This window comes from Penicillium canescens, assembly GCF_028828765.1.
Source record: "Penicillium canescens strain IBT 15451 chromosome Unknown utg000011l_segment0_segment0, whole genome shotgun sequence".
NCBI classification, from domain to species: domain Eukaryota; kingdom Fungi; phylum Ascomycota; class Eurotiomycetes; order Eurotiales; family Aspergillaceae; genus Penicillium; species Penicillium canescens.
The window spans coordinates 690,242-715,739 of NW_026703973.1; the positions used below are offsets into that span (position 1 = coordinate 690,242).

Consider the following 25,498-nt stretch of genomic DNA (forward strand, 5'->3'; position numbering starts at 1 on the left):
GAAGCTTGGCTTTCGTCTTCCGAGGGAGTATTGCTTGGAATATCAAGATCCGGGATAGGAACCCTGTCTTCAAGACATGGTGCGTCATGAGGGTCGTTCAGACCCTCACCGTCCTCGACCCTAGCAACTCCAATACGGTACACCTTATTCTTTTCCGGAGAGTAAATATGATACATTGCTTCACTTTCACACCCGACGAAGTATCCCAGCCAGCCACGGGGACTATGTAGTTTTGTCATCGAAGCCGTGCTCCTCAACTCCTGAGGATATGTGACGTATGCTCGACTACCCCAGATTCGTTCTCTTGTGAGGGTTGGCTTTACCCCTCTTAATGCCTCGTACGGGGTTTTTGCATCTTTCTTGCGTAACGCACGTGCTGGGATTCGGTTCTTCAGCCAGACAGCATGTTGAATAGCTTCGGGCCAAAGGTTTTCGGGAATCTTAGAAGTCCGTAACAACTCGGTACCCTTTTCGGAAATGATCTTGGAGACTTGTCCAGAGATGGAAGTCTCTTGAACCATAGGCGCGGCCTTTTCACGAATCGTACGGTTTGTTCTCTCTGCAACACCATTCTGGTAATGGGCGTATGGCTCGATAGGTTCTCGCGCGATGGAATGAGAGTGGCACCATTTGCCAATCGGTCCCCTTTCAAATTCGTTGTCAAAGCGACAGCACCGGATGGTAATATTGAAAACCTTCTGGATCAATTTGACCAGCGACTTGAAGACTTCGAACAGCTGATACTTTTTATCAAATCGTGCGCTCCATGTATATCGCGTACAGTCGTCGGTGATGAACAAGAAATACCTAGTTCCATCAAATCCTTCGATTGGGTATGGTCCCCACACGTCCATATGAACCATCGCTCCTGGTTGTTGAGCATGTCGCGAGGCAGGATCGCGTGGAATCTTGACCAGGGCCCGTGTCGTCGCACATACAGGGCAAACGGCCTTGAGCTTGGCTTTAATTTGCTTCTCGGTGATCTCCATCCCAGTTGAGCTACGCAGCAGATTCAGCATGTTTTGAAAGCCTAGGTGCCCCAACCTCCGATGCCATTTCCATACAGGATCATCAAAGTCCACTGTGGCTGCGATGACGCCACCCGTCATATCATCATTGGGAAGTTTTGTGGCGTCGAGGTGATATAGACCATTGCCGAAGATGGCATGTCCGATCATATGTCCGGCATCATTCATCCATGTCATATATTGCTCATTGTAGATGCCGGTTACTTTTGCCTTCCGAGTGAACATCCCTCCCGAAAATAGGTTGCATTTGCCTCGAGGAGCATAAGCAACTTCCGAAAGCGATACTTTCACTAGAAACCCATCAGGGCTTTTTAGGACAAGATTGACAACTCCCGTTCCTTCAATTTCGAGGGTAGTGGACCCGTCTGCGGTGCTGATTTTTAAATTGGATGAGCGGAAAGTATCTTTCTTAAACCATTTCATGTCATTAACGATATGCATGTTCGCTCCTGTGTCCGCTAGCCATGTGTCTGTTGTACAGAAACTGCCTGCCAAGAAAGCTCCTAATACAGGTTTAGAGAAATCCAACGTCGTGGGTACTGGGTCCCCCATATCAACTCCCCCTGATCTCCGCAACTTGATGCAAGAGATAGCTCTATGCATCTGCGGCGAAGGGTCAGCTGGTTTCCCATGAGTTGAAGGGGAGGGACCCGTACCCAGAGCATCAGTCCGGATATATGTGTCTTTGGAATCGGGGAGATCCATTTCTGCGACACCACCCATGCCATTGGTGATAACAGCCCTGTTGGTGGTGTTGGTGAACTTTTCTTTGAGAGATCGTGGAATTTTCTCGGGGTTCTTAACCCAGCAATATTCCTCGGTATGGCCAGTCTTGCCACAGCCAGAATGGGTGCACTTGAGGTGACTTCTGTCCTCCCGTCTAGGCCTGTAACGAGTATTGTTGTCCGTGTTCATGATGCCGTTGCTGCTGATTGCATCTCTCTTGACCTTTTCCCTGATCTTTCTCTCTTCTTTAATTTGAAGCTGGTGCATTTCTTCAACATGCATGCGTTCAAAAAGATAGTCCAGATCAGGAGAATCGTCAGGGTTGATCGACCTAATCCAGTCATACTTCTCTTTGAAACCGCGATAGCTGGGAGGAAGGCCATGAAGAAGAGCCGTTGCGAACATGTCGTCAGTCATATCATACTTGACTGTCTTGAGATCAGCTTTGACCTGGCGGACTTGATTGGTGTAGTCGGTCACAGATGCGCAGTGATCCAGTTTGAGATCGTTCAATCGATTCAACAGAATATCGCGCGCACGTTCATTTGTGACCGCATATCGCTTCTTGATAAAATCGTAAGCTTCTTTGGCGTCCGAGCAATCCTCGGTCTCGATTTTGATGCCGTCAGAAATCCATTTGTCAAGTAGCTTGTTTGCCATCTTCATCTTCTCTTTCGCAACTTTATGATCATTGTAATCAATTTGCCATCGGAGTGTGTTGTTTGTTGTCAATACAACTGCCTGGCCATCATCCGTCTCGTTTTCGTCATCGGTTGTCGGACTTAAACTTTTCTTGATCCGAGTAGACCGACGGGTTTCGGTGTCAAGGACTTTCACAAAGTATTCGTCCTTGTTGGGCTTGGGTGGGACGACTTCTTCGCCCGTGAGAAATTCAAGCACATCATTTGCTCTGGCTGCTCGCTCAAACTCGCGTTTCCAACTGATGAAGTTGGTCTTGCCTTTGAGCCGGCGATCTGGTTTAACTTCATCCATCTTGGATGATGTCGTATCTGGTGCCCGGAATTGGGCGTCTGGGGTCTGGTTTCTGTTGATCACTGATCACTTGTCAATCCAAAGGCTAGTTTTTAGAAGAGAGGCTCATAACCAGTTGAACCATGGATTGAGGTACAAGTGTGATATTGATCTATATTGAGAGATCCAGCTATTTGTAGTTGCAGCAGCTCATCTCCCTGCTGCCTAGCGGAGTGTCTGCCTAACAGGCAGCCACTCCTATAGATCTATATGCATCACGTGACCTGGGATCCAACTTCGGCGAGGGGTCAGGGTAAATGAGTCCACACACACACACACACACACACACACTGAGAGTAAACATAATAGTGATCCTGAGAAATCGAATAAAGCAAGGTCTTACGGTCTTCATTCCTTAGACATGCCCATTCAGATGAGCGTTTCCTCCTCGATTTCTATCAATTTATAACCGTCAGCGCGGGGTTCAGTCCGATTTCAAATACCGCGAAACGCATACGAAGGATTAATTGGCGTATATTAAAATGGCAACCTACTACGCGAATAGAAGGAATTTCTTGCTTTTAATAGCCTAAGCAGGTAATAAAAGCCTGTCTTCTTAACCAATTGAATTTCGAGAGGACTGAGTAAGAATTGGTAGCGTAGTGAGTGGTGGAATAAGGAAGATCTAATTAATTCGTAGTGAATTAAGTTAAGGCTAACAAACAAGGCCTAAAACGTAACGCAAACATTGCCAGCCAGTGGGGCTTCTCTGTAAAGGTATGGTGTGAGGGACTTGGGACATAAACCTGCTATGTGGACTTAACATTTAGTACTGGCAGTTGCAATTTCTAGGAGCTCGCGTAGCTCATAAGCGGGTATTGTAGAGTATCGTGCATAGAAATCCTGATGTCAGCTTTTGCTTTGCCCTAGCCCACGCCATTATATGATTTCAGCTTCGCTCTGGGTCTCGGTTATAGTCATGGCGATAAGCCCATTCACGCCCCACCTGTATACAAACAACTACGATTCGAGGCACTCGAAAATATGGCAAAAAGTGGTGAAACCAGAGAAGTCAAAGTAGAGCGAAAATATTGCATAATACTGTATACTCGCTTCGAGGATTTTGTGTAGAGACTATCCAATACTTCATCAGTGGCACTGTCTACACCTTTATGACCCGTGTTGCTACGCACACATCGTGCAGTTGAGAAGCCCAGGGGAAGAGTTCAGGCTCACTGCTAAGTATGAAAGATAGCTTCTAAGTTATAACGAACTGTTCAGACAACAATATGCTGCGTAGCACCAGATCGTGTTATTGGAGAAAACCCATTACCCGTGTCTCAGAGATAATACATACTTGATTTGGACATCCCGAGTCTTGGCCGTGATACTTCTGCGCACGACCGTGGGGGGATGACGTATTATTCGGGCCGGGCAACTCTTTATCTTGTCGGCGTGTGTATGTGCGTGTGTCTCCGTCTTCCCCAAACTCCACATTCGCGGGGTTAAAGGTAACTTATTTGGTAACTTACATGTACTAGTTACATTTGGGTTTCTCCTGTGACGCCATGGGTGTCCCGGATCTTAGTCCCTGCCCCCTGACTAGCCAATGGTATCACGAATCTGCCAGCGGAATCAGGGAAATGCCTGGCTAGCGCTTACGAGTTGTGTGCCTCTCCCGCTGCCGGACGCCATCCGCTACTCTTATTTCGACGCCTGGTAGTATTTGGTTGGACAAAAGGGTATAGATCTAGGCGGGACATATATTTCTAAGGGCGAGATACAAACCTATCAGGCTTATACATGCATAATCATGTGTTTGTGCCCCCGTAGAGACGCCTGGGACTAAAATACATGCCAAGAGTGTATGGTGTTGCTAACCCAACATGGCAAATCCGACTAGTACTTACAATGTATAGCCTGGTTAACTTAGCCGACTTATTCTATTCCCATAGGTTGAAGTTACCTTCACATGTCCCATAAAAGCTCCGACACTTGCCCAGGAAACCCAAGACTCACTTATTTACTCCCTCCCTCGCCACTAAAGTTCTTGACGAGTCTTATAGCCCTTGTCGCTCCTTAGCTTGTCTTGTCACCTCTTGGCCTATCCTATCACAAATTGGCAACCGGCTTCGTCGCTATGTTAGGCATCCCGAGATATTTCGGCCTCCGCGGCAATGCACTCAACTTGGCGATTAGTTGGATTGCCGGACTTGATTTCCTGTTCGTTACATATTTCACATGTTCAAATCGAAACACAGACATAGCGCAAAACAAGCCACTAACTATCCTATCATCTGTCTTCTAGACTCTTCGGATACGACCAAGGCGTAACAGGCGGCCTACTCGATCTAGAATCTTTCATAAAATACTTCCCAGATATAAACGACAAAGCGGAAGGAATCAGCGAGGCCGAATCAAAAGCACGATCAACATACCAAGGAATAACCGTCGCAGCATACAATCTAGGATGTTTCCTAGGTGCAGTGTTCACAATTTTCGTGGGAAACCCTCTCGGCCGTCGAAAGACGATATTCTACGGCTCTGTCATCATGACTATCGGCGCGCTGTTACAATGCACTTCATATGACCTACCGCAGTTCGTTGTAGGGCGCATTGTTACAGGCTGGGGTAATGGGATGAATACTTCTACTGTTCCGACTTGGCAGTCTGAGACGGCGCAGGCTCATGCGCGTGGTAAATTGGTTATGATTGAGGGGATGTTAATCACGGCTGGGATTATGATCAGTTATTGGATTAACTATGGTGTGTCCATGGGCTCTAAGAACTTTGATTCTTGATTCCAAGATGGCTAATGAGTAACCATTATAGGCATGGCATGGATCGGTGACAATGAAGTCTCATGGCGTTTCCCGCTCGCGTTCCAAATCGTCTTTGCCCTAATTATCTTTTCCACTATTCTTAATCTTCCTGAATCTCCTCGCTGGCTGCTAATGCAAGGCCGGGAAGAAGATGCACTTCAGGTTCTGGAAGCTTTGAACGATAAACATCGCGAAGATCCGTTCATCAAGAATGAATTCGAGTCGGTTAAGCTGACTGTCTTGGAGATGTCCAAGGGCTCTTATGCTAGTCTGTTCAAGATGTCTGAGTACCGCGAGTTCCATAGAGTGGTGCTTGCATATGTCAATCAGATGTTCCAGCAAATCTCTGGTATTAACCTGATTACATACTATGTGCGTCATATATGGCATAGGTTTCTCTTCTCTGTTGATACTGACTGATGCAGGCACCACTTCTATTCCAAGATATTGGTCTTGGTCATAACAACTACCCTAAATTGTTGGCAGCTTGCAACGGGACGGAATACTTCCTAGCATCGCTGGTTCCGATTTTCATTATTGAGAGGATTGGTCGACGCAAGCTGATGCTTTTCGGAGTAAGACGATTTTATTTTTCTTTCACTTTAGTGCTATATCTGTCATACTGGCGTGACTAACGACAAATCTATAATAGGCAGCCGGCATGTCACTTTCCATGGTTGCACTAGCAGTTTCATTGCAACAGTTACAAAAGAGCCAGGCAGAAGGAAAAGGAAATACAGCTGGTCCCGCACAAGCGGTGTTCCTCTTCGTATTCAATAGCTTCTTTGCTATCGGCTGGCTAGGAATGACTTGGCTTTATCCCGCCGAAATTGTGCCACTGAGAATTCGAGCGCCAACGAACGCCTTGTCTACGAGGTGAGTGGAAACAACATTAATCCTGATCTCTCGTATCGCGCAAGGGCTACCTACTAAATATTTTCTGTTTTCAGTGGCAACTGGATCTTCAACTTCATGGTTGTGATGATCACACCTGTGGCATTTGCAAACATCCAGTGGAGGACCTACGTAATCTTCGCCGTTATGTAAGATCTTATCCATCTCGAGCTCCCAATTTGTCTTTCTATTTTTTCTTTCGATGGAATACCAAGCTAACTAATATTCCCAGAAATGCTGCTATTTTCCCGGTAGTATACTTCTTCTACCCAGAGACGCGATATCGATCACTGGAAGAGATGGACGATATCTTCAAGAAATCAAGCAATGTGTTCGATGTCGTGTCGATATCTCTCAACGAGCCACACCGATATGATAAGCACGGTCAGCTTAAGCCGGAGTACATCGACGGTGTTGTGCAGCGAAAGAGTGTACATGATGAGCAGAAAGTCGAGCATTCCGAGGGCTCCTCTTGAGACAATATTTGACTTTTTTTGTTGATTGGTGCTGAATGTAATCTAGGTGACGGGTAATCTGCCGCCTCGAGAAGTGATCGACTCCCGGAGCGACCCTTAAGCGTTGAAAACAAGGAACAAGTTGACAAGCTACTGGGTCCACTGTTTAGAATTGAGCATCACGCAGAGACAAGAATTGTTTTGTTATATTGTCTGACTATAGATATTGATTAATCGGACCCTGTTTTTTATGTGGTGATTCAACTATAGTACCTGCGCTTTGAAATGATGATCCAGGTACAAAAGGCTTGTTCAACGCATTCCGATAAAGACATCCATAGTATTGCGGGGTCATACCCACGTCAACGGACTTGCTCCGAGTGGGGGTTGGTTATAAAGCCTCTTTCTTCCACATTTCTGTCCTTTTCTTATTACCTCACCTGATACATCATGTCCGGCATCCCCAATCTCCCAGTGACATACGATGATCTCCCCGACAAGCGTCGCTTCTGGCCTGGAGCCCCAGGCTCGGCGGAAGAAGGTCTTGGAATGCTCCGAATTCTCACTCCAAAAATAGTCGCACAGGCTGCACAGTCCCAAATTCAGACCGGCGAGCGAGTATGCCTAAACTGGAATATGGAGAATCTAAGCCCACCAGGTAAACAACACTGAGGATAGAACGACGTCCCATAGGAGAGCTCATATTCAACCAATGTAAAACAGGATTCGGCCGCAAACCATTCGAACACCGTGTAAAATGGGTCACAGAGGGCGTTGCATTCGACGACGAGTACCACTTCAACCCACAACAATCATCCCAGTGGGACGGACTGCGACACCACAACGCACCAGCGCCAACACCCGAAAACGAAGACCGACGCGTGTTCTATGGCGGCACAACGGCCGCTGAAATCCAAGATGAGAACTCATCGCGCATTGGAATCGGGCACTGGGCAAAGAAAGGCATAGCCGGTCGCGGCGTGTTAATCGACTACGTCTCATACGCGAAGAAAAAGGGCATCAGTATTAACGCGCTTACACGCCAGATGATCTCGCTGGACGAAGTCCTGGAGATAGCACGCGACAGCAACATCGAGTTTCAGAAGGGGGATATCTTCTTTTTGCGAGTTGGATTGCCGGGGACGTGGGAGGGTATGTCGGGCGAAGAGCGATTGGCATATTCTCAGCAGGGGATGCCACAGCATGCGGGGATTGAGCAAAGTGAGCGGGTCCTGAGGTTCATCTGGGATAATCACTTTGCGGCGGTTGCTTCTGATGCAGTTAGTTTTGAGGTTTTTCCTCCTCTTAACCCTGACTTTGATTTGCATCATCATCTGCTGGCTGGGTGGGGTGTTCCTATTGGAGAGATGTTTGACTTGGAGGAATTGGCTGCGACGTGTGAGCGTTTGGGTCGCTGGAGTTTCTTTATTTCGAGTAGTCCGTTGAATTGCTCTAGGGGGTGTGTCTAGCCCGCCTAATTGTATGGCTATTTTCTAGAGAGTTGGGGGCGTAACTGAGCCATTGGGAATAACAGACTCGAATAGTTACTATATTCGAACCAGGTCGTTGGAGGTCATTAATCTACATTTGTCAAATGTATACCGAAATCCTCATATACTTCTTTACCTAGGTAATGTAGGAATGACCTGTTTTACTTTCCACAAGACGATGGACAGTAGATTGAAAAACAGCAGGCCGAAACAGTAAAGGTCACACAATCGCGTGACCATTACGAGAAGTCTATGGAGACTCAAGACAACAAAGTAGGTGATAGCCCACTGTGACAGTCCCCAGCAATATTATAAGAAAGACTGACAAATACAAGTTAGCTGCGTTCTCCAGCCTTCATTCGTTCCATCCCTTGGGCATTGGGCCACCGGATATGTTGAAGTGCTATGTATCCCCGTCTGAAAATAAAGGTTTCTCCACGGCAGAGAGATCTTGGCCTCGACCCTTGTTAAAGACCCTGTGGTCCATTCTCAAGAAAAATTGGTTGTCAACATTGTGCCTTGGGGATCGACGCATACCAACCGTTTTTGCTCTCACCCCTCAATACTTTCCTCTCAATTGCGCCTATTAAAGTAGGCGCTCTACATTCCACGTACCTTAAATAGTTGTTATTCTGCCCACCAAAAACTATGTTTACCTAAAACAAGGAGCGTCGCGTTCCACCCCTGCTTGGGAGCTACTTAAACGGCGTGGGACGCATTTACTACTCGACTCCCTTGAATGACACGTCTAACGCCTTTCCTAGCCGGAGAATTACTTTCTTTACAAAAGACTCACAATTTTTGACCAACATGCACTTCTCCAAGGTAAACTCAGCAAATACACCATCATATATACATCACTAACAAAGCCTAGACCCTCGCCACCGTGGCCACATTTGCCATGAGCGCCTATGCCGCCATGCCCGTCGCCAGCGTTGATTTCCAATCCTGGGAATCCTGCGACGTCGGCGCCCCGGTTACCGGCCAGCCTAAGTTCGTTGCCCGTGTCACAGCCACCCCATTGACATGCGACAAGACCCCCGTCAACCCTGACTGGAGCATCGACAACTACTCCTTTACCGCTAAGCTCGCCACCAAGGACGCTGCCTACTGCCACGGCGTGATCATCTGGAACAACGACGGCTGCTCTGGCAAGCCCACCACTTTCCTTCCCTTCGACGACAGCCCCTTCGCTGTGGGCAAGTGTCTCCCCGACATTCTGGACCCTGGCTATGTTTCCTTCAAGCTTGCTTGCGACTTCCCTGGCGCCCCGTTCTAGGTTTGATTAAAATCTAGTGATGATGGTCGGGATTGCTGATTGGATTCTATGAAGGTCGTGGATTGGCGATGGATACATACTTTTCCTTTATAGTGTCCTTCTCCCCTTTGTGTTTCTAATTAATATTTAATCCGAAAATTTATCAATGGTATATGGCTGTCCTTTAATTCAAATCAATATCTGACGCCCGCTTCTGCTTCTGCGTTGTGCCACGAACGCGTTGATTCCCGTACACTTCACTTTTAGGTTGGATGATGAGAAGACGATTTGTTCTTAGATGGTCCTTAAAAGAGCTTTTTAGAAGTTTATGCACTGTCCCAACGCTCAATCTGTTACAGACGATCTATAAGCTGACCACGGTTGTACTCAGGTCTTGAATATATATCTCAGCGTTAACCATCTTTTTCGGTTATCCATCCATTTTCCGATTTGAGATTACTAAAGGTCAGGTCGAAGATCTAGTTCGAGAATTGAGATAAGCTAATACCTAAATCAAAGGGGCAAATAAGCAGCCAAATATCTCTTGGCATGAGGTAAAATAGCCCCCAAATAATGCTCTAACAAATTGCCGCAATTGGAACCGTGAAATGTGGTGAACTAGAAAAGTAACCTGGCCGTGCAAACATTTCTCAATTAATTGTCTAGGTGCACACTCGCGTAATTCTCGCACTGGAGGTTTCCGTGTTCAACAATAGCCGCTATGCCTCAGATCGCTGCGTTGGCGCCAGATAAACCAAAAGAGAAAAGGGATTTAAACAAAGGAACGCCTTGCGAAAAGCACCCTAAGATCTGCAAGAATGACTATAAATAAGTACTTAGCCGTATGATACGCCTGTTAAATATCCAGTGCATGTCGAGGCAGTTGGGGGCGGTTCGTGCCGTTTCACGCCTGTGGGGCACAGGGCTGAGCCACCCATGGCCTCCACACCAGTTTCATATTGGCCGATGTTGTTTATATTTGCTTATATCTATTCAAATATACTACATAGTGACTTGAAGCCATATTAGAAGAATAACTCCCAGAAAGTTGCACTAGGGAGTGCCTCAATCCCACTTGAATCACTCTGCGAAAATCCCCTACCAGGAGGAGGTTTGAGTTTGGCCCCCTTATGCGCCTCGGTGAAAGACAATAAAACATTTGCAAACATATCGACATCTAATTGGCCCCAAAATAGCCTGATGCTCCATCTGCAGCAGCTAGCGCAGACCCCCGGCCCCCATGGCCCCAGTCAATAAATGACTATTTTTGAATACTGTAATGAGGCTCTAATATGTACACCGTGGTACTCTTAGGGCTATGCCAGACGGGCTGTGAGCCACGGTAAACAGGGAAAACGGTTGAAGCTATGGTAGTTCTCTTGTAGATAAATTTGCTGCTACACCCCCAAGCTTTTCACCCAGATTCGCTTCCTCTGTACTTCACAAGCTGTTACTCACCTATAATCTTCCAACATGAGATTGGTTACTTCAGTCTGTCGGTTCTTCCAGGTAAGATGAATTGACCTAGGTGTTTTGACTCTGCTAACATTAAAAAGCTCATCTTCACTATCGTCGTCCTCGGCCTCTCAATCACTCTCGCCAAAGGCCAACAACTCGGGTCAGTGCCCTCTGAAACAAGCTATGGCGCTTTCTCCGGAGGTATCGGTGTCCTTGCTGCACTGATTGGTACTGTCGCTATCTTTATTGACTCGTTGGATGGGGTCGTCACCTGGGTCCTCGACGGCGTTTCCGCACTAGCATTGCTTGCTGCCGGTATCGTAAGTCTGGATTATTGAAAAACATCGCACTTAGTGATTGCCACATCAAGGAGTAATAGCTGACGAAATATTCCATCTTAGATCTTCGCCGTTCGCCTTCACGGAACGAGCTGCTCCGACCCCGATACCTTGTTTGGAAATGTGCTGCTCAGCGGCGGCTGTATCACAACCAACGACGGAATATATACTGGCTGTTATTGGGATGAGAAGCACTTGAAGTCTAGGTGTACCTCTGCTACCGCAGATACCGCGTTCATGTTCTTGGGCTTTATCATGTGTATCGGTGTACTGATTGCCTCTTTCATCTTCCGCAACAGGCGCTAGACTGGAGCCATGATTGGGACTTTTATATTGTGTCCTGCCCTATACTGAAGCCCAGCTTTACTTGTGTTGCTACTTCCTTCTTGATGGCCTCACGTTCGAATATACCCCCATATGAGATATAACGATATGACAGCGGTGGATTTTGGTTCAAGTAACAGTCTCTACAAGACCGAATGCCTCCGATTGGAGTGGTTAACCATATAGACTATGTAAATCTTGACAGGCGAAGGTGTGAAGATGTATGGGCCTTTGGCTGTAGACACAACTGATTCCAACCCGTGCTCAGATAGAGATAACCTATGGTAACCGCGTATTAGATAGAATATCAACCGAAGCTTTGGTTTTGAATACTCTTTGTGATGAGCCTTCTTATCTCATTCCTAACTTGTCCTGCAAAGTGTGAAAATAGAGAAGGGATGAGGACCTTTGTCGCCTGCACGAAAATTACAGTATAAAGCATTTTCCAAACCTATCAACCAACTGGTCGCAGGCCGGGCAAATAATCAATGTTGAGTACTGAAAAGGAAAGGCTCATAATATACAGGAGGATGTTGTAGTAGGTAGACATGGCTGAACCAAACAAAAGCAGCAGCCATGAGAAGCAAAGAAAAGTTAAAAAGAGATCATGCACGCTCTATAGTAAATTGCAAAGAAACCTCCCATTTCTGGCCACCAGTGCCATATCCACCACCAAGTCTGTTCCGAATCAAGCTAGAGATCTTCTCACGCAGCCGAGCAAGATTATCCTCAGTTCCAGTAACCCGCAACTTGAGATTGGCCATGCATAGCCCGTAATGGACCTGCCAAAAACGGGCGTCATCGATACCAAATACAGCTGGGTCGGCTTCAATATCCTTGATCACATCGGAGACGCCTTGGCCGGAGTAGGACATCAGAAGCATAGAACCAAGAGTCTTCACCAAGCGCACTCCCATGAAACACATCGAAAATGCGATAGTTCCGGATAAAAGCTTATCGAGCCAATCGTAGATCCGGATCGAGACCAGAGGCAACAACAACAGCAGTGTTGAGCATGAAAGAGTCAAGAAATGAGATGGGTTGCTCAGAACAGAGGGGAGAGACTCAATGTATGCAAAGCGCATAGCCTTCCCAATGCGAGCATGGTTCTTGAGTCCAATTGCCGAGACAAGCGTGGAAGAGATCGCCAAGACGGCAGTGATATCCACACTACCCAGCGAAACACGGTCGTGCTCATGCAAATGATGAGGCTCATGGCCCGCCTTCTCAAGGAAATGCTGCAGATTATGCGAGATAAGGTCCAGCCCCATAAACAGGAGGAGAACGCACATGGCGAACCCAGCCAGGACTTCAGCACGTTCCAGACCGAATGGGTGGCGGATACTTGATCTCTTCCACACTTCAAAATTACCCAACACATCCACTGCAACGCATAACAGAGCTCCGAGTGAATCGAATAGGATTAAGTGTGATAATGCTGTCATGGCTAGGGAACCGTGCGCTGTCCAGAGTGTGTACGCCGCAACGAACATGTGGCAGACACTCCACCAGAACCGGGTCTTTTGGTCTTTTGACATGCTGGCTCGGCATTCTTTAAGAGTTGGCATTGGGAGGGAGTTTGGGAGGGCTAGTGGGGCGCGAGGGGGAGGCTCGAGGAAGATCTGGTGTGAGATGCTACTGTGCTTGTACTTGTGGCCGCGACGTTGTCCAATGTTCTGAAAGAGAATTGATTAGTATCTTCATATTCAGATAGTGGTATTGCGATTGGACTCACCGATTTCACTACTGGGCTCTTGGCCATAACAGTAGTACTGAAATTGAACGGCCCCGCCGCAGTCATGTCGCTGGCGCCATTTTCGATCGGTGACACTGTGTCTTCGGGTGCAGGGCTTAAGTTGAAAGATGATTTCGTAGGGCTTAAACGGTCTTTGCTCCCGATGTCCATCACACCTTTTGGGAATGAGGCATTGAGTGGCGACAGGGAATCGCGATCAATGGGTATCCCTGAGCTGATCTCGGAGGCATGTTGGTCATCCGCTGGCGGGGTGGGGGTGCGCGGGGGAATGGGGAGCGGGAGGTTCGAAGCCATCGCGCTGGCTTTGCGAACACGGTTTCGTTATGTGATAGCTGCTATATACACATGGGAAGGTTGAGACGAGGGTGATGAACCCCCCGGATGATCCCCGGTGTTTCTGTCGATCACATCACGTGATAGATCTAAACATTTAGCGCGTTCCCATATAGACAGGATAATAGTTTGTAATCATAATGGAGATTTGTGATTGTGTTCATTCCAAAGGCTCCCTATCTCGCTCCTTCACAGCCCTACTCTGGGGAGCACTTCGAACCGTCACTTAGAATGTTTCGTCGGCTCAGTCCGCCTACTCTGCTAGTGACTACGTAAGTCACATATGGCGAAAGGCACGAGGGAAAAGATAAACACTAGAGATCCGAAAGCACCCTGGCCAACAGCTTCATAACACATGATCTTGTAGTATGGAAAGTGAGCCTCACTGTCAAAAACCTCAAAGAAAGGTTGAAAACCGTGGACGGAACTGGCAATATAGCCTTCAACGCAGAGAAGAACCAACCCAGGGCAAATTGGACGCAGCCGAAGTGATCCAGCACGTGGTCCTTCTTTAGATCCTGCTACACCGTATCAGTGAAATTGAGAACACGTCCTTACTCAACATGGAATGGGTTTTTCGTATACTCAAGCTCTGAGTTGGGGCCTTCGACCTATGGCGATATCTAAGAGGAAGTACCGCTAAGCTGTTATTTTTTGTCTAAGAGATGATCTACTGGGAAGGCAGACTAACAAAAGCGATCTCTCTGGATGATGCTAAAGAAAAGAAAAAACCAAGAAAAATATCCCAAGCTCAGGGAGAAAGCAACGAGAGTCAGGTGTTTGACTTGCTCAGTCATAATTTACGAGATTACTTACAAGACTAAGTAATTTTGTGTGCAAAGACAAAAATGACTCAGTATGTAGAGAATTTGGTTGACAGCCTGAATGGACTAAGGGACAGGTACTATGTTCTAACCTTTGGCCCGCATGACAGACCAAAAGCTGCAGTTGCTAGCTATCATTGCTCATATACCGAGAAGTGCCCCCTTAACCTCCTCACCGTCCAACTGTATCTTGAGCAGTTTGTTCTCATTGCAAGCATACATAGCGCCCTTTTCCCCGAAACAAAAGTTAGAAACCCCACCGGATATATTAATAGTGCCAATCAACACACCACTAGGGTGCCAGACCTCGATGCCGTCAGTACAACCAGCATAGACATTGCCATGGGTATCGCATTTGATTCCGTCCGGTACTTTTCCAGGGGCATAAGCGAAAACCCGGCGATTTGCCAAGAATGGTTCAGAGCAGCCCTTTTTAACGACAACATCGAATGCATAGATGTGTGAAGGACCGGTCTGGTGCAGCGGCACTGATGCCGAGCCGTGGATTGCACCTGTATCTGTCACGTACAGAGTGTCGAGTTCCGGTGAAAAACATAAGCCATTAGGTCGAGCAAACCCGTCTGCAACAGCTCGGACAGATCCCTTCCTAGGATCGTAGCGGTATACGTGGTTTGGCAACTGCGGCGGAGGTCGAATGCCCTGATGAAAGCCATATGGAGGGTCTGTAAACCAAATAGACCGGTCATGGGGATGGACGATCACGTCGTTGACAGAATTGAACGGGATTCCATGGAAGGAATCGATCACAGTTTCAAAGACTGTATCGCCACTGGCAACGGATGGAACCGCAAGTTTGATAATCCCCGACGGATCTTTCGGGTCCCTTGAGCCCTGTGCGCAAAGAAGGATGTTTTCTGAGTCAAAATTGACACCACCGTTTAGCATCGCACCAGTGATAGTTGGGAATGTGATATTCTCAACTTCGGTCACGTGTGGTCCAATGGCGAGATTCGGCTCAGAATCGTAGACTCTGGTGAGCTTGACAATCTTGTTGGCAGTTGCTGGGTTCGCTTGGTCGGAAGAAGTGGCCAACTGATTTGAAGTCACGAAGACGCTGCGTGAGGGTGCATGGTAAATGCACGCTTCATGGTAAAGAGGTAAATCACCTCCATCCGCCAGAATGGAAACCTGAGGGTTGGCACCTAAAATCTTGTCGAAATTTGAGGCTTGATGTTTATGAAAGTTGACTTGGATGTTGGCCATAGCGAACAATCTTTGCGATGATTCAGAGTACTCTCAATGTTTTGCACTAAAATTATTGAAATCGTTCCTCTCATGTATGCAGAAATTCAACACCGTAATCATTATTATGACCCAAGCGGCTATGCATATGCTTGGCTAACTCTAGGGAAAAAAAGAAAAGCCCTCGAGTTGGGCTAAACTCAAATCCATAAGCATTAGCCGTTTGTTTGGAACAACTCAATTGCCGACATACATTATCCATCCAAATCGGTAACCGATAGGCAATATAATATAATGTGTCAACTGACCCCGCATCTTAGTCCTGGCAGTGATACGTGCGTGAAGCTTATCTCCTAAATTCATCCATAGACTTAAAAAAAGCTTGATTTATAGCCCTAGGTGCGACGAACTACCTGATCTCTCGATCTCTCCGCATAAGTGACCTTTTCAGAGCAGTTGGCAGGATAAATGCATAGCGATTTAGAATCTATCGGTAAAAGCTCTGATGTTCTCAGGGGTTGCTCAGCCCATCTTAACAATACCATGGCATTTTGCTGCTTCGGCAATTGCGGGTCATTGGTGCGAAGTTAGTTTGATGGCTTGATGCCCCAGACTTTACCACCATTGTGGCTCGTCTGCCACACTCCAGATCCGAACGTCTGCAAAGTTGGTTTTCTGCCACATAACTTGTCGGTGGAAACAATATTGCCGAAGGGAACCTTGAACTATGGTCTAAGCAAAGTTTGACGCCACCCCCCGATATTGCTGGCCTTCGAAATGAGTCTAGAACACCCAAAGAAGCACGCGCTCAATTTTTTTTTTTTTTTTTTTTTGTACTTCCTTTTGTATTCAACGCATTGCTGGCATTGAATTTCTCATTTGTATTGCGGGTTTTATGGGTTTTTGCTTACATGTAGTAGGCTGGTGCTTCCACTCTTTGAGATCAGCCTCACTTTTTGTACTGAAGCATGATCAGGCGTACAGGACACGAGTTCTTGCTCCAACTGGAAAGAAACGCCCGCATAGCCATTAAGATACTAGTTAGGCTCCAACAGGTTAATAGAACTTTGATTGATTGATTGATTGAACACCCAAAGAAGCCGGAGATTTATTGGTCGCCGACTCTTATCTTCTATTCAGCCCAGTTCAGTCAATTGCCGACATAATGATGTCTAGTGGCCCGCTATCGGTGACTGAAATAGTAGCATTTGGCTCTAAGCCTACATATGGCCATTCTGTGGGGAATCCAGTTATCTGTGCGGTCAGGTGTCTAAGGCGAAGGTTTGCGCCCTGCTCGTATAGTATATGGCTTCAGTTTGAATTTTGACCCTCAACGGGCCCAAACAACCCATGTGGCCGAAAACTTATTTCCCTTAACAGGACACTATATTAGGATGTACCTTGCTCTCTCTTGCATGTAATATTTTGCGTTTACATTCCTCTACCTTTTGCTCCTAAGGCAGTTCACTAAGCTACTACGTTCCGCGACGAACTTTTAGTGACTTTTTCCGAGTTATATTTAACAATTTGTGCTATACACTGCATAGATCGCACCCCAGCTACAGCATGAAACTACAAGGAAATAACCTCTTCGCTGCCGTGACGGCGTTGACGGCGCTTGGTTTCATGCAGATTGGGTAAGTCGATGGGAGCTTGGCTTTGCAGGTTTCAATAGACGTTATTGACCAGGTATAGGTATGACAATGGCCTCATGGGAGGCCTCGTGAACCAAAGTGCCTTCAATGAGACATTCGATTCGCCTAATCCAACCATGGTTGGCCTTATTGTTTCTATCATGGAGGTCGGTGCATTTTTTGGGAGTATATGTACTGCGTTCGTAGGCGAAAGCATTGGACGCAAGAAAAGTATTGCTATTGGTGTCGTCACCCTGATCGTCGGATCAGTTCTACAAGCTACAGCTTATCATCGAGCGCACCTCATCGTCGGGCGGATTGTCTCTGGCATTGGCCTTGGCATGGTGAACTCGACAGTCCCAGTAATGCAGGCTGAGTTTGCTCCGAAGGCTTCCCGAGGATTGTGTATGTGCTACCGTCTGCCAAATGTCGCGATACTGAATACTGACACGGAACAGTTGTCTGTATGCAAATATCCACCCTTAATTTTGGAATCCTCTTAGTGTATTGGATTGATTACGGCTTCTCTGCACAAACCGCTAGCTACTCCTGGCGTGTACCCGTTATCCTCCAGTGCGCATTTCTTCTCCCTATGCTTGTACTACTGCTCCTTGTGGACGAGACCCCACGGTGGCTTGCAGCCCATGACTACCATGACCAAGCATTGGATGTCCTTCGCCGGTTAAATCATGGAAAGATGCCTGACTCTGATATACTAGCCCTCCATGAAGATATCCTTCGCACTGTTGTCGTTGAAAAGGCTATCGGAGCTGGATCTTGGAAAGACCTTCTTAAGAATGATAAGATCCAGAGTCAGAAGCGATTCTTTATTGCATGTGCCATTCAGATATTCCAGCAACTAGGCGGAATCAACGCCATCATTTACTACTCTGGGACATTGTTTGAGAAGTCTGTCGGGTTTTCAGCGCATATGTCTAGCTTGATGTCGGGCTTTCTACAAACATGGTTCTTTGTCGCCTCCTTTATTCCATGGTTTCTGATTGATCGCATCGGTCGACGTCCACTATTGTTGTCAATGGTTTCAGTCATGGCCGCTGTGATGGTTGCGCAGACGGCTCTCATTTACCAGGTTCAGAATAGTACGGCCATCGCTCACCAGAGTGGCATTGCAGCAGCAGCAATGCTTTTCATATTCCAGGGGGCGTTCACTATTGGTTTTCAAGCAACTGTTTGGGTAAGTTTACATCAGACGGAGTAACTGTTCTGGCTAACCAGTTCTTCCAGGTCTATCCATCGGAAATCCTACCTTTACGGCTACGGCAACGTGGATCGTCAATAAGTACAGCCGCCAATTGGATTTGCAATTATCTTATTGTACAGATAACGCCACCAGCAATCAGCAATATCGGCTGGAAAACCTACATTATCTTCGCTGTATTGAATACTCTCTGGGTCCCCATAATCTATCTCTTCTTTCCAGAGACCAAAGGTCAGAAAATGTGTTATGATTTCTGGACCAATGCTAACAAAAGACTAGGCCTTCAGCTTGAAGATGTTGACCGACTCTTCGCAGGTGAAGACGAGCATGTGGCAATGGAATTGTTCACTGCGAAGCCTGTGGTGGAGTACGATGAAATGGCGGTGAAAGAAGTTGCTTAGCTTACAATGTACAGTATGTACCCGTCACATGAGGATAACAGGACTCTGTTCTTATGTACTCGCGATCACCTTGAGTACTTGACGGTAGGCTTCAATTTTTCGTGTTCAAAGTTCGGAATGGCTTTATGTTACTTGTCTATGCAGTCAGTTCGTCTTATTATTGCCTTCCATATCAGATGCACAATTTGTGTATTGAAGGTTCCCGGCAAACAGGCCAAGCCAAAATACATCAAGCTGGCGACCAAGCTGCCTGATGCTAGCCTCTCTTGTCACCACTTTTTGCTGTATCCGGCCATTTCGAGATATCAATAACTCTGTATTTCATTTACCCCCTATTTCTCACTATTTATGGGTCTATTGTAATTACATAAGCTACTGTTGAATGCAACCCTTCTCGCTATTGAGTACATCAACAACTTTGACATCCAGACAACATACAAACCGGTAGCTTACAGCATCAAGTTGAACATGGAATTTATAGTGCTCAATAGTCTACTCACAGTGATACACGCGAACCCTTCGGCTGTCGAAGGTCATGAACAACTAAGGGAATCGGATCATGATCGTCTAGAGCTACGGAGCTGCCATAGGAGTGGCCTTCATACACAATGGATAGCGAACTACAAGCCATACCAACTCAAAGATTAACGTGTCATTTCACATATATGAAAGAAACGGAGTTCAAGTGAAAGTATCATGATGCATTAACCCCAGTGCCCAAGATCGGGTCGAGATATATCTGGCCAGAAGAGGTTAATGGCGTTAAGCGTCGTGCGGTAAGCAAATATACTTCAGTTCTACAAACACAATTTTCATAGATTTATATACCGTTTTGACGCCTCTCAAACATACGAAAAAAGCGCGTATGGCCTCGGATCGTTAATATATATCTGCATCCTAAGGGTACACGTAGAGAAGAATCTTGCGGCGAGCCAAGCTGGCGTGATAATAATCCTGACATAAGTACCAGGAGGAAGCTGATTGGTAGCCTATACATACATTCTCGTTGAGATGGTGAACCATTATCTAGCGAAGCCCAAGCACTTTGAATCGTAAAACCTACAAAGCCATATTTATAACCCATTGAAAAATGCATTCCGCTGAATATAATGGCGCACTACTAATCCCTTTGTGCCACTTTTATGTTGAGTTGAGCCAAAACAATTTCTTCCCAAAACACGAGATAAAATATTTCAGCAGCTGAAACAGTAAATGTTTTCTCTGGTCGCTGGTAGACCATGAGACATGAGCCGGATATACGATAATGCGACTTATATTTACTAGTTGTTGTTTACATAGTAAAGGCAAGTACTGGAAATGTACATTAGGGGCAGTCCTCGGTGCATTAGCATTGCCAAGAAATGCATGCAATTTACCAAATAATGCGCGGGAAATACAATTACTACGCCTTAGCTATTACGGTTAGATAAACGGAGAAGGATTCGAATAGCTTTCTTGGAGGTCCTTCTAATGCGGCCCTAAATGAATATAGCACAAAAAAAATCATCTCAGTGGCGAGAATAATGTTGTTCCTAAGCGAGGTTAATCTTTTCAGCTGAGGACGTAATATGGGTCAATTTATGTACACAGCTTGCGTTAATTTTCCCGTTCTATATTCAACGGCACACCATCCAAATCAAAGTCTTTTTTTGCTATCGGCCGTTGTTATCTCCGGAATTGTCCAGTTGACACTTGAACAAAGTCTCCACTCCTACTCGTCCACCCAATAACCGTTAACGTTATTGGCGCAATAGAGTTCAAATATGGGAGAATAAAATGGAAAAATAGAGACTCCAAACGCGTTATGTATACTTAGCGTAGCTGCGAAAATCAAACTGTGTGTCTAGGGCAACTGGTGCCGAATAGTGCATTCATGCCTAACGCTTGTTGTTCAAGGAAGAAAACATAATGCTGATTACGGCCAAGGAGACTCCTTTTTGAACACAGCTTCGTGCAGCAAGTCAATAACCACATCTAGAATATTCTTTCCATGACTGAGACACCCGACGTGGATTTCGGAAGACCATACGGCTACTATTGGGAGAGGGTGGTGGCTTTGTATAGTTAGACAACACTTCTTTGTTCACACGGCCCGGCTCTTGTGTATTTGTGCTCGATAGAGAAATCCATTGAGTTGGAGAATCGTGGGCTAAAACTCAAAATTTTAGAAGCGGATTGGCCTGTACAAATAGTTTTAAGCATTTTCTTCGTTTGCCGACAAATTGTGTTTTTTGTGTTTTCGGCATGAATCATCGCTTTTGACGCTTTGACACTCAAGCTGAGTCAATAGACGATTTGTTGAAGGAAGGGGGAGGGTATTTTTCTGAAGTTTATCGGCATTAGAACCATGTCTCCGCGCACACGGAATTTAAATTATGGTGATAGGTTCTATTGCAGAATACTTGTATGATATTAGTCGAGCCGGCAAGAAGTCACTCCATGAGATGCCGATTGGTCATTGCATTAGCCGTCACACGCAATTTAGCTTTGTTTTTAGGGAACCGGCGTTGGGAAATGGACAGACGGCAAATCCCATGCTGACAATGGCAATGATTGGTGGATAGCTTAGAAAAGGATTAGGAAAAGCTTCCATAGAGTGGCCGCATTTCCCGAAGGTGCCGAAGCTGGCCACACAAAACGATACTTATTCAGTTTACTTCCCTGTCTTCGTTTCACATCTGGGACAAGTAAAGCAGACATGGTTCTCAACAACGACCTCAATGGAAGACTTGTCTTGATTACGGGTGCCTCAGGAGGGTAATGTTCTCGTTAATTCATATGATGCTCGTCACTGACAACTTGCCAAAAGCATTGGAGCAGCTTGCGCCCGTGATCTGTTCACTCATGGGGCGCATCTAGCATTGACATATTCCACAAATAAATCAGCCGTCGAAGCCCTGATTGACGAGCTGAAAACACAGGACTCATCCCGTCGGGTCACGTCTCATAGAGTGGATGTCAGCAATGCGGATGATATTGCAACCCTTTATGAACAAATTCAATCGCTTCACGAGCAGTCTGGACCGGATATCCTGATTTCAAACGCAGGCTACGGCAAACGAATTTCAAACATTGTCGACATCTCGCTCGAAGAATTTCAAAAGATGATACAAGTGAATCTTTTGTCCTCCTTCCTGCTGTCTAAGCTCGCTGTCCCATACATGGTCTCTCAACAGTGGGGAAGAATCATCTTTATGTCATCGATTGCGGGAATTGGGGGCGGAATAAATGGTTGTCATTACGCTGCTAGCAAGGCTGGTCTCACTGGCATGATGAAGAACTTAGCCACTAAACTGGCTCACGATGGGGTCACGGTTAATGATGTGGCACCGGCGATGATTGGTGATACCGGAATGATCCCAGACGCCAAATCCCTAAAAGGGACACCTGGAGATGTGTCCAACATTCCAGTGGGTCGGTTAGGCACACCGCAGGAATGTGCTAATGTGATAACGATGCTCTGCAAGACTGGTTATATGACTGGACAAAGTATTCTGCTTGCTGGCGGGTTGAAATGATAGATAGCTTAAACCACTACGACGGGGCTTGACTGGACTTCTCTTTTGTCTTTTACTTATAGTCACATCTAAATATTTTGAGACCCAAGAAACGTCTTGTACCTACTATGAGGATGGTTGGTTCCACTTACGGTCATTATCTAGCGCAATGTTAGTATGCTTTATTGGCTTCGGTATACTTGGTATTTCTTTTAGACACACTGTTCTCGCGTAATAATTAAGTAAAACCCCCATTTTTTTTTTTTTTTTTTTTTTTTTTTTCTATATACTACTGGGTTCTTGCTAATTGCGCTCTCTTGCCAATTGTGGACCTCCGAGTTGAAGTTTGTACAATGGTACTCTAAAAGAAAACTCAGTTGCGCGAAAAGAGAGCAATAACGTTCAAATTAGGGGAATTTGACGCAACTAACTCTGGATTCGGCTTTGTGATTGGGAGTCGAAGAAATAAGAGAAGGGAGATCTAATACAGGCAACTTCCAAGGACCTATTTCCATTTTCAAAATGAGGAAGGTGTCAAAATCGATTGAAGCCAAGTGCTCCATTGATGTTTCTTTATCACAAAAACCACTGAGAAGCTTTGACCCACCCGCAAGGCTTTCTATCGGAATAAGCTCGTACGACACGGCTCCGCTACACATCATCCTCGCGTGAGAATTCATCAGGGAGCAAAGACGTTGAAAGCTCCATCCAAATTCTGTAAAAGTTAGCAGGTAGCCCAGAAATTGGGAACGTACTCCTCCTACCCAATTGATGAGATCCGTATCCATCCATTCCCGTATGTCAGTCCATTCATCGAATAAAGTCTCAAATTGAGTCTCTTGAGTCCCCACGCTCCCTGCGGGGGTATCTCTCGTGCCTGTCTGGCTCCTAGAGTAGATTTTCAATTAGTTGAGAATTGGCAAGGTATTAGCGCGTAACCTACTGCAAATGGCGGAGGATCCGATACGCTCTGGAGCAAATATTACTGCGGCCTGAAAGGTCTTTCATACGGATGACCATGTTTTCAATCTCCTCCCGCAAAGAGTCCAAGTCGTATGTTGAGTCAATTACCGATGATACATCTTGAAGACACGAATTGAGGGCCACAGCAGCGTGGAGTGCTTTCAGACTTGTCACCCCACTGAGTAACCAGAGATAATTTCGGAGTAGTGGAGCTTCGTACAGCTCCCTGTGAATGGATATCAAGGCTTTACTAGAGCTGATACATCTTTCTCTGGATGTCGGAAGAAACAAAGATGATCTAGAATGGTGGAAAGGTCGGTGTAAAAGAAGGTAGAGATGATGTGCGTAAGTCTGCAAAACGCACCAATATGCGTAGCTAGTAGAATCCAAAATGCTTGGCGAGCCGTCCACCATATATGTAAAGTCCCATTGTTTTTGTTCCTGGGCTATCGCTGTATCGATTTCATGCAGTAAATGTTGATCCAGTCGCGAAGGGCCCGATATATGACGACAGATCTCAGTAGAAAGCCGGAAAAGCCGAACCTTGTCCAACATGACCGACATTTGCGTAGGCTCGCCTCGACTAGACGGATGTAATTTGCCTTCGTCTGTGATATCAGAATCATTGACATTGGCAGGTAAGGAGGACTTGATGTTGAGAAGATATGACATATCAACATCCCGAAATAGCATGCCCTGATACGTATGTAATGTTAAGAGTCCAGCCCAACAGCGTCGCCGTCTTTCTGTCTCAATGGGGCTTAGGTTCTGATCCACATTACACCGCAATGCAATGCCAATATTCAATGCCATCCCTAACAAGGCCCACCCTTGGTCGACAGACTCATTGTGGGAAAGATTGTAAATCACCATTAACAAAGCCTCGAATGTGCTGAATTTGTGGTTGACAAAAAAATTGTCCTTTAACAGACACGTCATTGCGGTTCGGAGAAGGCGACGAGACACATAAACCGTAGCAGGAACTTGCGCAGGGCTCGAAGGCAGTTGAGACAAGTAACGTGCCAGCCTAGGATCGCTTTCATCCATAGTGTTTAAAGCCAGAGAGCACATAGAGAAAAGCAAGGCCAGCCAAGGTATGTCGATGTCAGGAGGTCGTTGCATGAATCTAGTATATTGTTTTTGGAATGTCGGCCCGTGGAGAATAGGGAACAAAGTGGATATGTTTTTAAAAAAGTGTGAAACCAAATAGTCGCAACAGGGTTTAGGCGGAAGAGATTCAATGATTTCTTGGAGAGACATACGCAGGCCAATTGAAAGAGGTGATGAAGCGTCGTAAGCATCGGATTCTGGGGCAGGTCTTTCAAGCACGGTTTCCCAGTGCGTATCCAGAGGCAATTGATCCGTTTCAGATACCTGCAGCCCCTGTTGTGATGCTGAAGCTCTGGCAAGGTTTTGTCTCGATGGCGTACATGGCGATCCTACTCTATTGCCAAACACAGTTGACGCTTGAGCAGTAGCGGCTGTTCTGTGAGTGTTGGCTGGTGAAGGTACATCTGTGGAAACCTCGTAGGAGCAGCTGGCATCGCGTCGGCGACGCTTGCAAGCGCCACACGGATGCTGGCGATCGCATCGTAATTTAGAGCGTCGGCATTCCTCGCAATTCACGGTTTTACGCTTTCGACGACGAGAGCCTGAGACTTGCGCCATGGGCCCAGTTTGTGCCGGAGTGTTATAAATCATTCCCATATGAAAGGACACAATTTCCGATTCTGAAGTCCGACGCGGCAGTTGTTCGGAGGGGACTTGAAGCAAGGAGGGAGTGATTCGGAGATACATATTCCCGATCGCCGTTTTCGCCGCGATACAACTCGAATTGACGGCTTAAGCCCGAGTATCGGAGAAAACCATATTCTTCATTTCCTTAGGACTGGGAAGATGTAAT

General features: G+C 46.3%; 10 protein-coding genes across 10 annotated transcripts; 6 read left to right on the forward strand and 4 right to left on the reverse strand.

Moving 5' to 3' along the window:
* Nucleotides 1–1,623: 1,623 nt before the first annotated feature.
* Nucleotides 1,624–2,747, reverse strand: N7446_012990 (uncharacterized protein; the record flags this gene model as incomplete). Its single annotated transcript, XM_058521732.1, has 2 exons — nucleotides 1,624–1,631; nucleotides 1,685–2,747. 2 exons carry the CDS (start codon nucleotides 2,745–2,747, stop codon nucleotides 1,624–1,626), a joined length of 1,071 nt encoding a protein of 356 aa, XP_058365209.1.
* A 2,119-nt stretch (nucleotides 2,748–4,866) lies between these two features.
* Nucleotides 4,867–6,971, forward strand: N7446_012991 (uncharacterized protein; the record flags this gene model as incomplete). Its single annotated transcript, XM_058521733.1, has 7 exons — nucleotides 4,867–4,949; nucleotides 5,035–5,492; nucleotides 5,559–5,920; nucleotides 5,974–6,123; nucleotides 6,201–6,424; nucleotides 6,499–6,591; nucleotides 6,675–6,971. The coding sequence occupies 7 exons, from the start codon at nucleotides 4,867–4,869 to the stop codon at nucleotides 6,916–6,918; spliced, it is 1,614 nt and encodes a 537-aa protein (XP_058365210.1). The 3' UTR covers nucleotides 6,919–6,971.
* A 376-nt stretch (nucleotides 6,972–7,347) lies between these two features.
* On the forward strand, nucleotides 7,348–8,366 carry N7446_012992 (uncharacterized protein; the record flags this gene model as incomplete). Its single annotated transcript, XM_058521734.1, has 2 exons — nucleotides 7,348–7,555; nucleotides 7,621–8,366. The coding sequence occupies 2 exons, from the start codon at nucleotides 7,348–7,350 to the stop codon at nucleotides 8,364–8,366; spliced, it is 954 nt and encodes a 317-aa protein (XP_058365211.1).
* Nucleotides 8,367–9,197: 831 nt separating this feature from the next.
* ccpA lies at nucleotides 9,198–9,666 on the forward strand (the record flags this gene model as incomplete). Its single annotated transcript, XM_058521735.1, has 2 exons — nucleotides 9,198–9,212; nucleotides 9,262–9,666. 2 exons carry the CDS (start codon nucleotides 9,198–9,200, stop codon nucleotides 9,664–9,666), a joined length of 420 nt encoding a protein of 139 aa, XP_058365212.1.
* Nucleotides 9,667–11,118: 1,452 nt separating this feature from the next.
* N7446_012994 (MARVEL domain-containing protein) lies at nucleotides 11,119–11,747 on the forward strand (the record flags this gene model as incomplete). The annotated part of the gene is made up of 3 exons (XM_058521736.1): nucleotides 11,119–11,154; nucleotides 11,202–11,423; nucleotides 11,505–11,747. The coding sequence occupies 3 exons, from the start codon at nucleotides 11,119–11,121 to the stop codon at nucleotides 11,745–11,747; spliced, it is 501 nt and encodes a 166-aa protein (XP_058365213.1).
* A 623-nt stretch (nucleotides 11,748–12,370) lies between these two features.
* On the reverse strand, nucleotides 12,371–13,815 carry N7446_012995 (cation efflux family protein family; the record flags this gene model as incomplete). Its single annotated transcript, XM_058521737.1, has 2 exons — nucleotides 12,371–13,441; nucleotides 13,501–13,815. 2 exons carry the CDS (start codon nucleotides 13,813–13,815, stop codon nucleotides 12,371–12,373), a joined length of 1,386 nt encoding a protein of 461 aa, XP_058365214.1.
* A 1,004-nt stretch (nucleotides 13,816–14,819) lies between these two features.
* On the reverse strand, nucleotides 14,820–15,902 carry N7446_012996 (SMP-30/gluconolactonase/LRE family protein; the record flags this gene model as incomplete). Its single annotated transcript, XM_058521738.1, has 1 exon — nucleotides 14,820–15,902. The coding sequence occupies one exon, from the start codon at nucleotides 15,900–15,902 to the stop codon at nucleotides 14,820–14,822; it is 1,083 nt and encodes a 360-aa protein (XP_058365215.1).
* A 1,545-nt stretch (nucleotides 15,903–17,447) lies between these two features.
* Nucleotides 17,448–19,135, forward strand: N7446_012997 (sugar porter family MFS transporter; the record flags this gene model as incomplete). Its single annotated transcript, XM_058521739.1, has 5 exons — nucleotides 17,448–17,518; nucleotides 17,577–17,920; nucleotides 17,974–18,710; nucleotides 18,761–18,965; nucleotides 19,014–19,135. 5 exons carry the CDS (start codon nucleotides 17,448–17,450, stop codon nucleotides 19,133–19,135), a joined length of 1,479 nt encoding a protein of 492 aa, XP_058365216.1.
* A 2,698-nt stretch (nucleotides 19,136–21,833) lies between these two features.
* Nucleotides 21,834–22,653, forward strand: N7446_012998 (SDR family NAD(P)-dependent oxidoreductase; the record flags this gene model as incomplete). Its single annotated transcript, XM_058521740.1, has 2 exons — nucleotides 21,834–21,892; nucleotides 21,945–22,653. 2 exons carry the CDS (start codon nucleotides 21,834–21,836, stop codon nucleotides 22,651–22,653), a joined length of 768 nt encoding a protein of 255 aa, XP_058365217.1.
* A 658-nt stretch (nucleotides 22,654–23,311) lies between these two features.
* Nucleotides 23,312–25,291, reverse strand: N7446_012999 (uncharacterized protein; the record flags this gene model as incomplete). Its single annotated transcript, XM_058521741.1, has 3 exons — nucleotides 23,576–25,291; nucleotides 23,388–23,520; nucleotides 23,312–23,347 (listed from the first exon to the last, which is right to left on the reverse strand). The coding sequence occupies exons 1-3, from the start codon at nucleotides 25,261–25,263 to the stop codon at nucleotides 23,312–23,314; spliced, it is 1,857 nt and encodes a 618-aa protein (XP_058365218.1). The 5' UTR covers nucleotides 25,264–25,291.
* Between the last annotated feature and the right edge of the window lie 207 nt (nucleotides 25,292–25,498).